Consider the following 11316-nt stretch of genomic DNA (forward strand, 5'->3'; position numbering starts at 1 on the left):
CCCTCCATGGCTGCCCTGCCCGCCCCAGCTCCCGGCCCTTCATCGGTGATTTGGAGGAGGGGGTGAAGCGTTTGCTGGCCAAATTTGCAGATGACACCAAGTTATGGGGAAGCGTGGTCACGGTTGAAGATTAGATACAGATACAGGCAGATCTAAACAGGCTGGCAAGTTGGGTGAGTCAGAACCAGATGAAGTTCAGCATCAAGAAATGTAAAGTGCTACACCTGGGGATGAACAATCCCCTACACACCTACAGGCTTGGCAACACCAACCTGACCAGAACTACGAATGAAAGAGACTGGGGGGTAATAATAGACCACAACATGAATATGAACTGGTAATGTAACTCTGTTGCCAGCAGGGCAAATAATACTCTGGTATGCATCAATTGATGCATCTCCAGCAAGATCAAGGAGGTGATTCTTCTGTTGTACTCGGCACTGATGAGACCCCAACGGGACTACTGCATCCAGTTCTGGGTGCTGCACTTTAACGTGGTACAACTTGAGAGAGTCCAGAGAAAGGCCACCCGTATGATTAGAGCCTTGTATAGCAAGCCATACAAAGAAAGGCTGACAGACCAGGGACTCTTCAGCCTGAAAAAGAGGAGGCTGAGAGGGGGCTTGGTAGCAATTTACTGCTACATCAGGGGTTCAGTGAACAACTGTTCACCAGGGTGCCCTTGGGGAGAACCAGGAGTAATGACCATAAACTCCTGGAAGACTGTTTCAGACTCAACGTTAGGAAAAACTTCTTCACAGTTAGAGTATCTAGACTGGAATAAGCTCCCTCCAGAGATGGTGCAATTGTCTTCAAGAGGGGACTGGACAGTCATCTTACTGGGGTCATCTGACCCCACCTGTCTCTCCTGTCTGGTACAGGGGACTGGACCCAATGACCTTCCAAGGTCCCTTCCAGCTTTACAATCTATGAAGGCGTGTGCTAGCACGCTGGACCAGGCTGGCTCTATACCACCACATGCAGCCCCTAGGATTTGGCCAGAGTTGCATGCTTCTGGGGGCTCTGCCTGCTGCAGCTGAATGCCCCAAGGGCCTGCCGCCTGCTGCTGGTGAGCCACTGGTGGCAGGGGCTATGCACCATGGGAGAGGGATGACGTGTGGGGGGTCCACACCCATCCACAAACCCCATGCACTCCCTTTACAAACACCACAAACCCCATATACTCCCATACCCACACTGCTCACAAACCCCACACCTCCCATACTAACCCCCAGCCATACAAAGTATATGCATATATTTCTGAAGAAAGTTTGAATAGTGTTATACTTAGTTTAATTTAAAAAAAATAAAGGTAATTTAATGTAGCATATTTTTAAAATTTTTCTGTGCATAATTTTGATTTTTTTTCTGAGCATATTTCCCTTGGATGTTCTTCGTGGATTTTGGCTAAGCATCCCATCAGTCCAGACTGGTAGATAAATACATACTATGTATATGTAGCTTGAAAATAACCTAAAAAGCATTTTGTCCTATCCTTAAAATCAGTACCAAGTAGACAAACTTTTCAGCATTGTAACTGGTGTAATGTAAGGGGTGAGCCAATACATTTTATTTCTTCACCATAATTTGACTGTAAGGGGGTAAGAGGATAGCGAAAACTGCCAATGGTTATAAGTCTGAATTCGTGCATTCCTAAGTTGCTTTAGGAAAGAGACTGCTTTTTAAAGTGTTAATAGTGTTACTTGAAAACCATTTATATACAGTCACATTACATTTTGAAATGGTTAAAAAATACAATGATGTTTTAAAGGAAAGTCAGTTACATGAAAGGTCAGACCACATACTCATTGATTCAAAAGGCCAGAATCATGATAAATGTCAACAAATACTTCCAGTCAACTCTATTATTATGGAGGATTGCCAACTCTGTGATAATTAAGGTTGCAGTTTCATTTTAGAGTCCACATTGCCCTTTTTATGTAACACAATTTGAATGAGATTGAAGTATTTTGTTAATCTTAATGGTGTTTATAACTATTTTGCTAGTGAGAAATACAGAATTCTGAACTTTGGTGGACTGGAAAACTGTGTCTGTCCTATTTTACTGCTCAAGGACACTTTTACTTTAAAGTGATGTACTCTGTGTTCAATAGTACCTCCTTAAGCTAAGTAGGCACTCTAACTGTTGATTTTTCACATACTTCAGCCTCAGACCTTAATACATGTAAAAACAGGGCATACTATTACTGTCAGCACTCTTCCCTACCCTACAGTTGCAGTCTTGTTGGTGCACAGATTACAACACGATTGTGCTCCAGCCTTTCAGTAGCATAATTTGGCTGTCTATTTCAACAGGACTGGAGTATGTTAGAATTACATTAAAGAAACTATTCTGTATGCTTATGATAAAGCTTGGTCCCATTCAAGCAGGCCAGCATTGCAGCATGGTTCTTTTGTAACTTAAGGGCACCTCCCACGCAATACTTTCACTATAGAATAAATTTGTGGGGCAGGTATACATCACACAGCCTTGCTCCAGTGTATGCTGTTGCGGTAAAGCTACCCCTTAAAATGTGAGGAGGAACTATCTAATAGTCTTAAGTTACACCAGTGAAACAGTCATATGTTCCTTCCCTTGACCATTTTCATCTTTTGCTCAATGTAGTCTGGCTCTCCCACCACCTAGTGGCCAGTCACTGACACCTGTCCTGGCAAGATCTCCCATGCCATGGTTCTTGACAACTTTTCCTGTGCTCCTGCCAGACATACAGGTAAAGGCACAATGGGATCTGATGCACGACCCACACAATCTTGCTTCCTGCCCTGCCATGTGTGCATGAGTAGCACAGCCACTCAGCACAGCTCACAAAGACCCTCTTAGGGAGCCAGAGGGCCAACCTTCCATCTTCAGCTCCCTCTGTGCAAAAATGAAGTTTATTTCCTATCTATGGGGAGTTTTTACCATCTTGTACCAGCTATACTTTTCCCAGAGCCTGATGAAGGGACTTTGATCCTGAAAGCTTGCAGAAAAGGACCATTTTCTTGCAATTTTCCAGTTGGTCTAATAAAAGGTATTATTTTGGGACCAAGAGTTCTAGTTTTTTTGTATGTCTCCCTTTATGTCTGGCTTTCCAGTCCCATCTGTATGCTTATATAGCAACCCGTACATCATCTCACCACTGCATGTGGTGTCGTGGCTGCCAGCACCACCACCATTTCTCTAATGTCAACATTATCAGCAGTGCTGTTTTGGTTATCATAATCATTCAATGGAAGATATGAATGAAGTGGTACCTATTTCTGTGCCTCAGGTTTTGGAGGGGGTGTACTCGTTGTACCTACACTTAATTTCAAAGAAAGAGATTTGGGTTTTTTTTCTATTCAGAAACTTTCTGTGATAGTAAAGTGGGCTTTCTGTGCATCGTGGTGGATCTTTTTCAGTTAAGCTAAGGTAATCCTGAGAAGAAAAGAAGTATTTGGTCAACTGCGGAATGTCCTTTACAACATTGATGTAAAACAGGAATCTGCTACTTCTGATTTATTTACTTTGCCAGTATACATGAAGTGTATTCTGTTACTGTTTGTAAAGCACTTGAAGTTCTATGAGTAGAAGGTATTGTTAGAATACAAAGTGTGTTTATTGCTCATACTGAAGTGTTTCTTTTTAAAGTAATTCTAAAATATTGTATTAGCATTGGATCTTTTCTCAGAGCTATCTTTCCCCTGATCTCCATGTTGTAAATTTAATTTAAATTTTCTGCAGTTCCTACTAGAGCAGAAATTGTACTCTGATATTAGTTGGAGACCCATGTATTCTTACTCTAAAGATATGCTGGAAGGAAATATTTGCCCATGGTCTCTAATATTGCTAATACATTTGTTTTATATGCATTTACTTTCCCTATGAAATACTAAAGAAACTACTCTAAGCTATAGTTCTTGTAGCCATGAAACTTTTTTTTGACCTTTTTTGCTCTTCTTTTTATAGGTTCTTGCATCATGCCGGGCCTTTCTTCTAACATCCCGCATTCCCACCAAGGTAAGATTATTTTATTTCAGTACCCAATTTGTATCCATGTATGAACTTCAGTGGTATAAACTTACTATCAATATTACCGGTACTTTTGTCACAGGGAAAAAAAAGAGGATTGGAGGTATACATTGGAGGAAAGCTGTTTTAATGCTATTTCCAGTAATGGTTTTCTTAACCATTTCTGGTTAATTTCTTCAGCACATAGGTGAACCATTCCAAAAATACCTAGACATCTAAAAAAGGTGTGAAGAATTGCATTAGAAATAACCACCCATGGAGCTAGAGCATACAGATAATAAGTCTCATAATGGGATCTAGACTAATTTTTGCCCAAACAAATTGATGTTATTGCTTTGTTGTAGTATCTCTAGTCTCAAGAGGGATTATGTTCCAGATTCCTAAAATAGGAATTTTACAGAGTTTATTAAATCTCACTGCTTGTGGTGGAATAACATCTGCTGTTTTCCATGGTGACCATAGTTTGTTGTAAGAAGCATCTTGCCAACCTGTTTCACAAATGCTGTGGAATACTTAGTTTATTCCCATGACAATCTGGGATGATTGTCATGGCAAAGGGTGATTTTGAATCTGGAAATAATCTCTCATCCCACGTGGAGTCAGCTAACATGATCTTGGCAGATGTCCAGGTTATGTCCATGTTCTGCTTTGTTGCACAAATATATGTGGGAAGATTCTCAAATGAGAATAACTGATGCTTGTAAATGTTCCTTTTTGTCATGTGTGAATTGAAGACCCTTACTGATGGGTGAAACTCTCCTTTTGATTTTCTCAGTACTGTAAATGAAATTTGCAGAAAAAAATATTAACTGACCTACCCATGGTATTAAGTTAACACTACAAACTTTTCTAAAAAGTGGCTTCTTAATGGTTTTATTTCATGGCACTTCGTGAGATAAACCAGCCAAGTATCTGTCCGGCCAGCCTTAAAAAATTTCCAAGGAAGGAGATTCCACAGTTTCAAAAGAAACTTCCTATAAAAGTTTCTTTCAGAAGTAGGATATTTTTTGTTTGAATAATCAGTGGGTTTGTCAAAAACACTTTTTCTTACCAGCAGAAGTGTGAAACCTGAAACCATTTCATTGAACCTAAAGTGTTTTAAAAACTGTTCAAGATCTTGCCACTTACGATGAGCTTAGTATCTTCCACTAATGTCTTTTAGCAGTAGAAACTTACAAACATACAATGAAGCTAGGCTGTTTCCCTGGGATCTTATTAGACATTGTAATTAATGTGCAAATGACAGAGGTGCATACATGTTGCTGTTATATAAAATAAAACAAACTGTGGAGTAGAGGTTGAGGTCATTGATTTCTATTTTCATTTTTATTAAAAAGTGTGTTGCTACACTCGTACATGCAGCTGACTGTATTTTTTCCTTGCAAGTGATGCAATGAACTTTATTTTTATTTACTATTTGAAGAAGTCTCTCCCTTATACCTTCTGTAAGAAGAATTTAGAGGTTATTTATGCTTCTTGGTTCTTCAGAAAACTTCTGTGGAATGTATGTCCAGAAATATTTTACAGTTTCGAAATTACAGTATTACTTTCACCTGCAAATTGCAGGCATTAACATCTCTTAAACAATTCACAAGTTTGCCTTTAAAACTTATGCCACAAACTAAAACTGTCATAAAAAGGAGTTAAGGTAGGTAGCGTGCAATACTCATCTACCATAAATCCTTAAAATTCAGAAATGACAGATTAATACATGCCTCGTAACAGTACACTAAATTCCACTGGGCACATTTCTACCAACAATTACACTTTTAACCTTCACCAAATCTCTTCTCTGTCTAATAGACAATAAAACAATACATACTACACATTGGTCCCTGTTTCAGTTTCAGACAAAATCTCAATTACAAATTCAATGTTAATAAATATGAGGTGTTGACGTACATGCACAGGTTTAAGTGTATGATATATGGCACATCTGTGGGAATGCAGCACAAGTTTTTGAACGTGTATTTTCTACTGTTTTCAGTAAGTGGTACCTATGTGGGAATTTTGAACAGTAATAAACCCATTAAATGTTATCTGCATGCCTTAGAGGTAATATTAAAAACATGAGCACATTTTGAAATTTCTTGAAGGACCATTTAAAAATTAATTTTAACTTAATTAACTAGCATTAATTTTCTTAAGCCATAAGAAAATTCAGTTCACAGATTGTCCTTCCATAGTGTCTGATAAAGTAAGTTGTTGCTTTTAAAGGTATACATCTCTGAATTAGTTATTCTCGTTCTGTCATCTGCCTGACTTCAGACTAACATGGCTAACTTCCTGTCTCAGACTGTGCTGTAGATGTGGAAAATATGTCTATTCTCCATATAAAACAAAAGCCCCAAGTCCCTTCTTTAAGTGAAGAAATTAACCTTAATTATAGAAGAACACTTAAACTTCTGTTGCATGTTGACAATCATAAAGGGTTCCTATGGGATTAATTCTTGAGTTTGTTATATGTTCATAGCTCCTTCTTTGGAATAGGTGTTTGAAGTTTAGTATAAATATACCGTTTATATGTGGGACCCTAAAAAACTGTAAACTAGGGAAGATTTAGATCATGGAAGGTAACTCCTAGGTATTTATCATGATCTTTTAGTCAATTGGGGTTCAGATGCGCTCATCGTTATGTAAGGCCTGGATAACTCAGGGTAGCAGCTTAGGAAAGGGACATGGAGTCTCTCACTTCTAAACATACGGTTTGAATTAACCTTAGGTCACTAGTGATCAAAAGCTGCCATCTGATGGCTGGCTGATTTAAATGCAGTGTAGAGGACAAATTTGAAGGTTGATGTCTGCTGCACAAAAACTGGCATTAATTGACAAACTCAGTTGAGATGCCAGTATTTGAAAAGGCATGAATTATTTTCTCCTGAGATGGTCTCATCATGCAAGAACAAAGTACACTGGTGTTGGCAACAGGAGGCAGCCTCCATTGCTTCTGTCTGTTTTATATCCAGTGCGTGGCTTAACAAGTCCTTGATTTCTATCAGTTATTGTTGGGCTTCTTTCATAGTCAGTAAATTAACTTCATTAGGAAAAAAGGCAGTTTCTGTATATCCCCAGCCATAAATATTTTAATTGTAATTTTCCAGGCTGCTTCATTCTGAGATGCTGTTGTGCATGCTGTTTCCAAGGAGGAACCATATTCATTTGTCTTTTTCTACATCTAAATTATTGAAAAGAAATTGCATCCCTTCAGGAAAAAGAAAATGTGTAATCATCACTAAACTAATTTAAAAACATTTCCTTGTAATTCATTTGTTGATAAGGACAGAAATGGTGGGTTTAGTGAGAAACTGGATTTGAACCCTGAACTGCTAAGTGACTTTTAATAACAGAATGGCTTTAAAATCATCATATTCCTCTAACTCTCAGACAAAAAGACTAATGTGATATTCTCTAAGAAGAGTCAAGCTACACAGCAGGTGTCTGAAACTATACTATAATCCTACTCTAGCTGATATTTGCTTTGAATAAATGGTCACATTTATGAAGAGTATATTTATGGTATATACACTTTAATGCTTTATCAATAATGTTTTAATAAGTGGTTAATTAATTGTAGAGTACAGCATGTTAGTAGGTAACTTATAAACATCTATAGCACTTTCTACTAATGTGCTTATAAACACCAATAAAACATATTAATCAGTCATGTGCAATGTTTAAAGCCTCTATTCATAGATTCTAACCCACAATATAAAGTGCAACCAAATATGCTAAATATTTACTAGGAGACAAAGGCATTACAGGTGGAGAACAACAAACTTCTAACCTCATATAAGTAATTAAGATTAATTTCTGTTTTTTACCTTGGGATATGGTATGTTCACATATTTCAGTAATGCTTAAAAAGTAAGGTATTTATACTAATTCTGCTTCCTTTTTGTGTTACAGCTAGAACTAACTTTCAGCTATTTAGAAATCCAAGGAATAACTTCCAGTAAGCCAGGGCAGGTGAGTGCTTTCAATTCAAAAGCATTTTCTGTTTTAAGAACATACTTAGTTTTAACCTCCATTCTGATCAAGCAGATAATCTAGTAAATCAAAGCTCTTATCTAGCAAGCAGAGTGCATATTTGAATTTTTATGTTCACAAAGCTTGCAAGGCTAACAATAATAATAATTTAAAAAGTCAAGTTAAGGAATGAAATGTGTGGGTGGGATGAAGAGAAAAAATACAGTCCTTTTTCATAAGTCAGTTGGAACAGAACTAATTGGATGTAAGTTTGCATTTGTAATGTAAATGTGATATTTTCCTTCAAGATAATGAAGAACAATGTTTATTGTCATACAATCCACACCCAGCTAGTTTTATTGCTTTTTTATGGAGAATACTGGCAAATGCATACAGAATTTGTTTATTTTCAGTTATACTGGTGCAACTGCTTTATGAAAAGTTTATTCTTCTTTTGGATTACAACAAATATATTTGAATGTAAGCTATAGTTATATGTGCAAAAAAAAGGAGTGACGCATGCACACGCATGTAACAATTTTAAAAAGATAAGTATTTTGTGAGGAGATTTAACCACCCGATTGTATCACTACATAGAAGTCTCATTAAGATATCTCTGTGTGTTTGGTTTTTGAAGGGATTGTTAGAACTTGGTGCTTTTGACTTATTCCAACACAATAGAACTTTTTTGTTATATTCAGCAGTTCATGTTTTTAGCCTGATCTTTTAAAATTCCTTTTACAAGCTTTTTCCTTAAATAACTGCAGTTGTTTTTGGGTAGCTTTTAGTAAATGGTGGTTGTTTATATATGTCTTGCTTACTTTCTTTTTTTGGCTCAAATGCAATCCCAGTATTCTTGAAAAGTCAGCATTATATTTATAATAGGTAGAGATGATAGTGGGATAGAGGAGGATTTGGCAGACTGTTTTCAGGCTAGTGGGGGTTCATCAGTGTTCCAGTGGCAGGGGATTTTGCCTGGACCTGCTCTGTGCTGCAACCTGGGGGCGGGGGAGATGTGGAAGTCAGGCCTTAGTACCAGCCTGTCCAGATTTGGGCAATTCCACTCCACTGCTGGAATAACATTTTGCACCTTGGCTTTTATACAATGTGTGCATGTGAAGGGCCCCTCCCCAGTGGCAGAGGGAAGGGACGAAATTGCCTTTTATCCAAGATATTGTTCTACCTAAAACGTTTGATAGGCTTATGCAATTCTTACATATAATTACATTTAAGATATGTAGATTAAGACTGGCTGGCTCTATGGCAGTCTCCTGGGGGGCAGGCCGGGGGCAGAAAAAAACAGCTTTGCTTACTGTCTCCCTAAAAATAGTTTACGTGTTGGGAAATAAGTTATTGTTGATATTATTATAATAGTTCCTCATTTGCTCAGATCTCATTGTGTTATGTTCACTATCAACATCAAACAAAATGCCACAAAAAGCACTTAATATACCTTTAATACAAGAGAGGTGGATAAAAACTTAAAGGAAAGCACAAGAAAACAATGAGGGGTAAAGAAGATAGAGAAACATTGTTTTCTCTTGCCACTGAGGAAGAGGACACATAGCAATGGGTTTAAACTGCAGCAAAGCAGATTTGTATCAGATCTCAGGAAAAACTTCCCAACTGCTAGAACAGTAGGACAGTTGAACAAGCTGCCTAAGAAAGTTGTGGCATTCCCCACGTCGGAGGTTTTCAAGAAGAGAGTGTACTGACTTCTGTCTGGTAGGGTTTAGAAAAAGCAGCACATCTTGCATCTGTGGGGGAGGGCTGGATTAGATGACCCTTGAGGCTCCTCTCAACCCTTTGATTCTGTGAAAATATTGGTCAGCTTGATGACGTTGAATAATTATTCGGCCATAGAGAATGATTGCCTAAAATCCCCAGATGGAGTTGAAGATTACCAGTAGAAAAAGCATGTAAAGACCCACAGTGTATGTTAGATCAGGGGTTTTTAACCTTTTTCGGTCAGTATACCCACAGCAGCTGATTAACGGGTGGGGATGATGGGGGGAGGGGATGGCAGCGAAATCAGAAGTGCCAGTGGTGCACAGCGGCAAAACCGTAAGTGCTGGTGGTGCATGGCAACAGCGAAAACAAAAGCACTGGCACAAGCAGCGCAAAGTACTGGCAGCTCCACTTTTCCATGCTGTTGCTGCACACCTCCTGGAGCCTTCCCAAATACCCCCAGGGGTGTGCATACCCCTGGTTGACAGCCCCTGTGTTAGATTATTATAGCATCTTCTAGGTTTGCTTTGTGTACAAAGAAATATTGGGCATTTTTAATGGCTGGGAAAAGACTGGGAAAGAATTCCTGTGTCAGTACTACAATCAGTTTATTTAATTCAGAACAATCAAAGTGTAAGACAGTTTGATAGCAGTACAATCTTTTTGTTGTTAAGATCCATACACCTCAAACAGCTTTGTAGTTGCTCAGTTAAACAAGTTACTCCATTAATTGAGCTGAGAAAATAGTCTATTATGCCTGCCAAAGAAATTTTCTCACTTTTGGTATACTGTCTTAACATTGCATGCAAGTGTTGCTGATCAGAATACTTGATTGTCTCCAGAGAATCATGATTGTTAATGACTTACCTTTTGTTTATGCTTAAGGAGGTGTGTTCTGCTTATTGAATATTTTTAGTGTTGCTGTACTTAGCTCGCAGTTATGAACACATTTCAAAATTGGAGAAGGCTACTGCTATGGGTTTTTAGTGTGGGTTCAGAAGTCTCAACAGATTTTAAGTTTGTTTTGAAAACTTCAAGACATTTGGCTTAAAGAAAGAAAATGAAAAGAGAAGTTCTGGTAGCCAGAAGTTCTGTAACAGACAACAGCTCCTACTGCCAAACCACCAGAGTATATGCATGCCCAGGTGCATATGCATGGCCAGTAGGGGTGTGCGAAATGGGCTGTATTTAATTTGGATTCATATTCGGCCCAAACTGGGGTCAGTGATTCAATTTGTTGATTCGGATCACTGTCCTCTATTCGTTTCGGCCAAATCCAAAGATACAGTGCTGATTCAGAAAATCAGCAATTCAGCCATAGACACAGCTTTAAATGTTTTTTCTACATACCTCAAGGTACCAGGCATGGACTGCGATGGTGGGGCGAATGGAATGTTTCACAGGAGCACGGAGGGCCACCCCCCCCCCCCCAGTGTGCTCGGTGGCGAACCTGGAAGTACTTCTATTCCACTTCTGGGTCTGCCACCAAGCATGCTGCAGGGGCCCCCCCACACTTCCTTGGCTCAGCAATTAGCCATGGGGGGACCCCGGGTGTCCCGCCCAGACCCAGAAGGCACTAGTTGCCAAGCTGGGGAGATGCAGGGGGTGGG

General features: G+C 38.9%; 1 protein-coding gene across 1 annotated transcript in view; it reads left to right on the forward strand.

Annotated features, from left to right (window-relative positions):
* Nucleotides 1-11316, forward strand: part of CARMIL1 (capping protein regulator and myosin 1 linker 1) — a 278825-nt gene that overhangs the window by 133095 nt on the left and 134414 nt on the right. The window contains exons 3-4 of the mRNA XM_019540133.1: nucleotides 3950-4000; nucleotides 7919-7978. Coding sequence (XP_019395678.1) covers nucleotides 3950-4000; nucleotides 7919-7978 — 111 coding nt within the window. The remainder of the gene's footprint in view (nucleotides 1-3949; nucleotides 4001-7918; nucleotides 7979-11316) is intronic.

This window comes from Crocodylus porosus, unplaced genomic scaffold (assembly GCF_001723895.1).
Source record: "Crocodylus porosus isolate Cpor-Errol unplaced genomic scaffold, CroPor_comp1, whole genome shotgun sequence".
Lineage (NCBI taxonomy): Eukaryota > Metazoa > Chordata > Crocodylia > Crocodylidae > Crocodylus > Crocodylus porosus.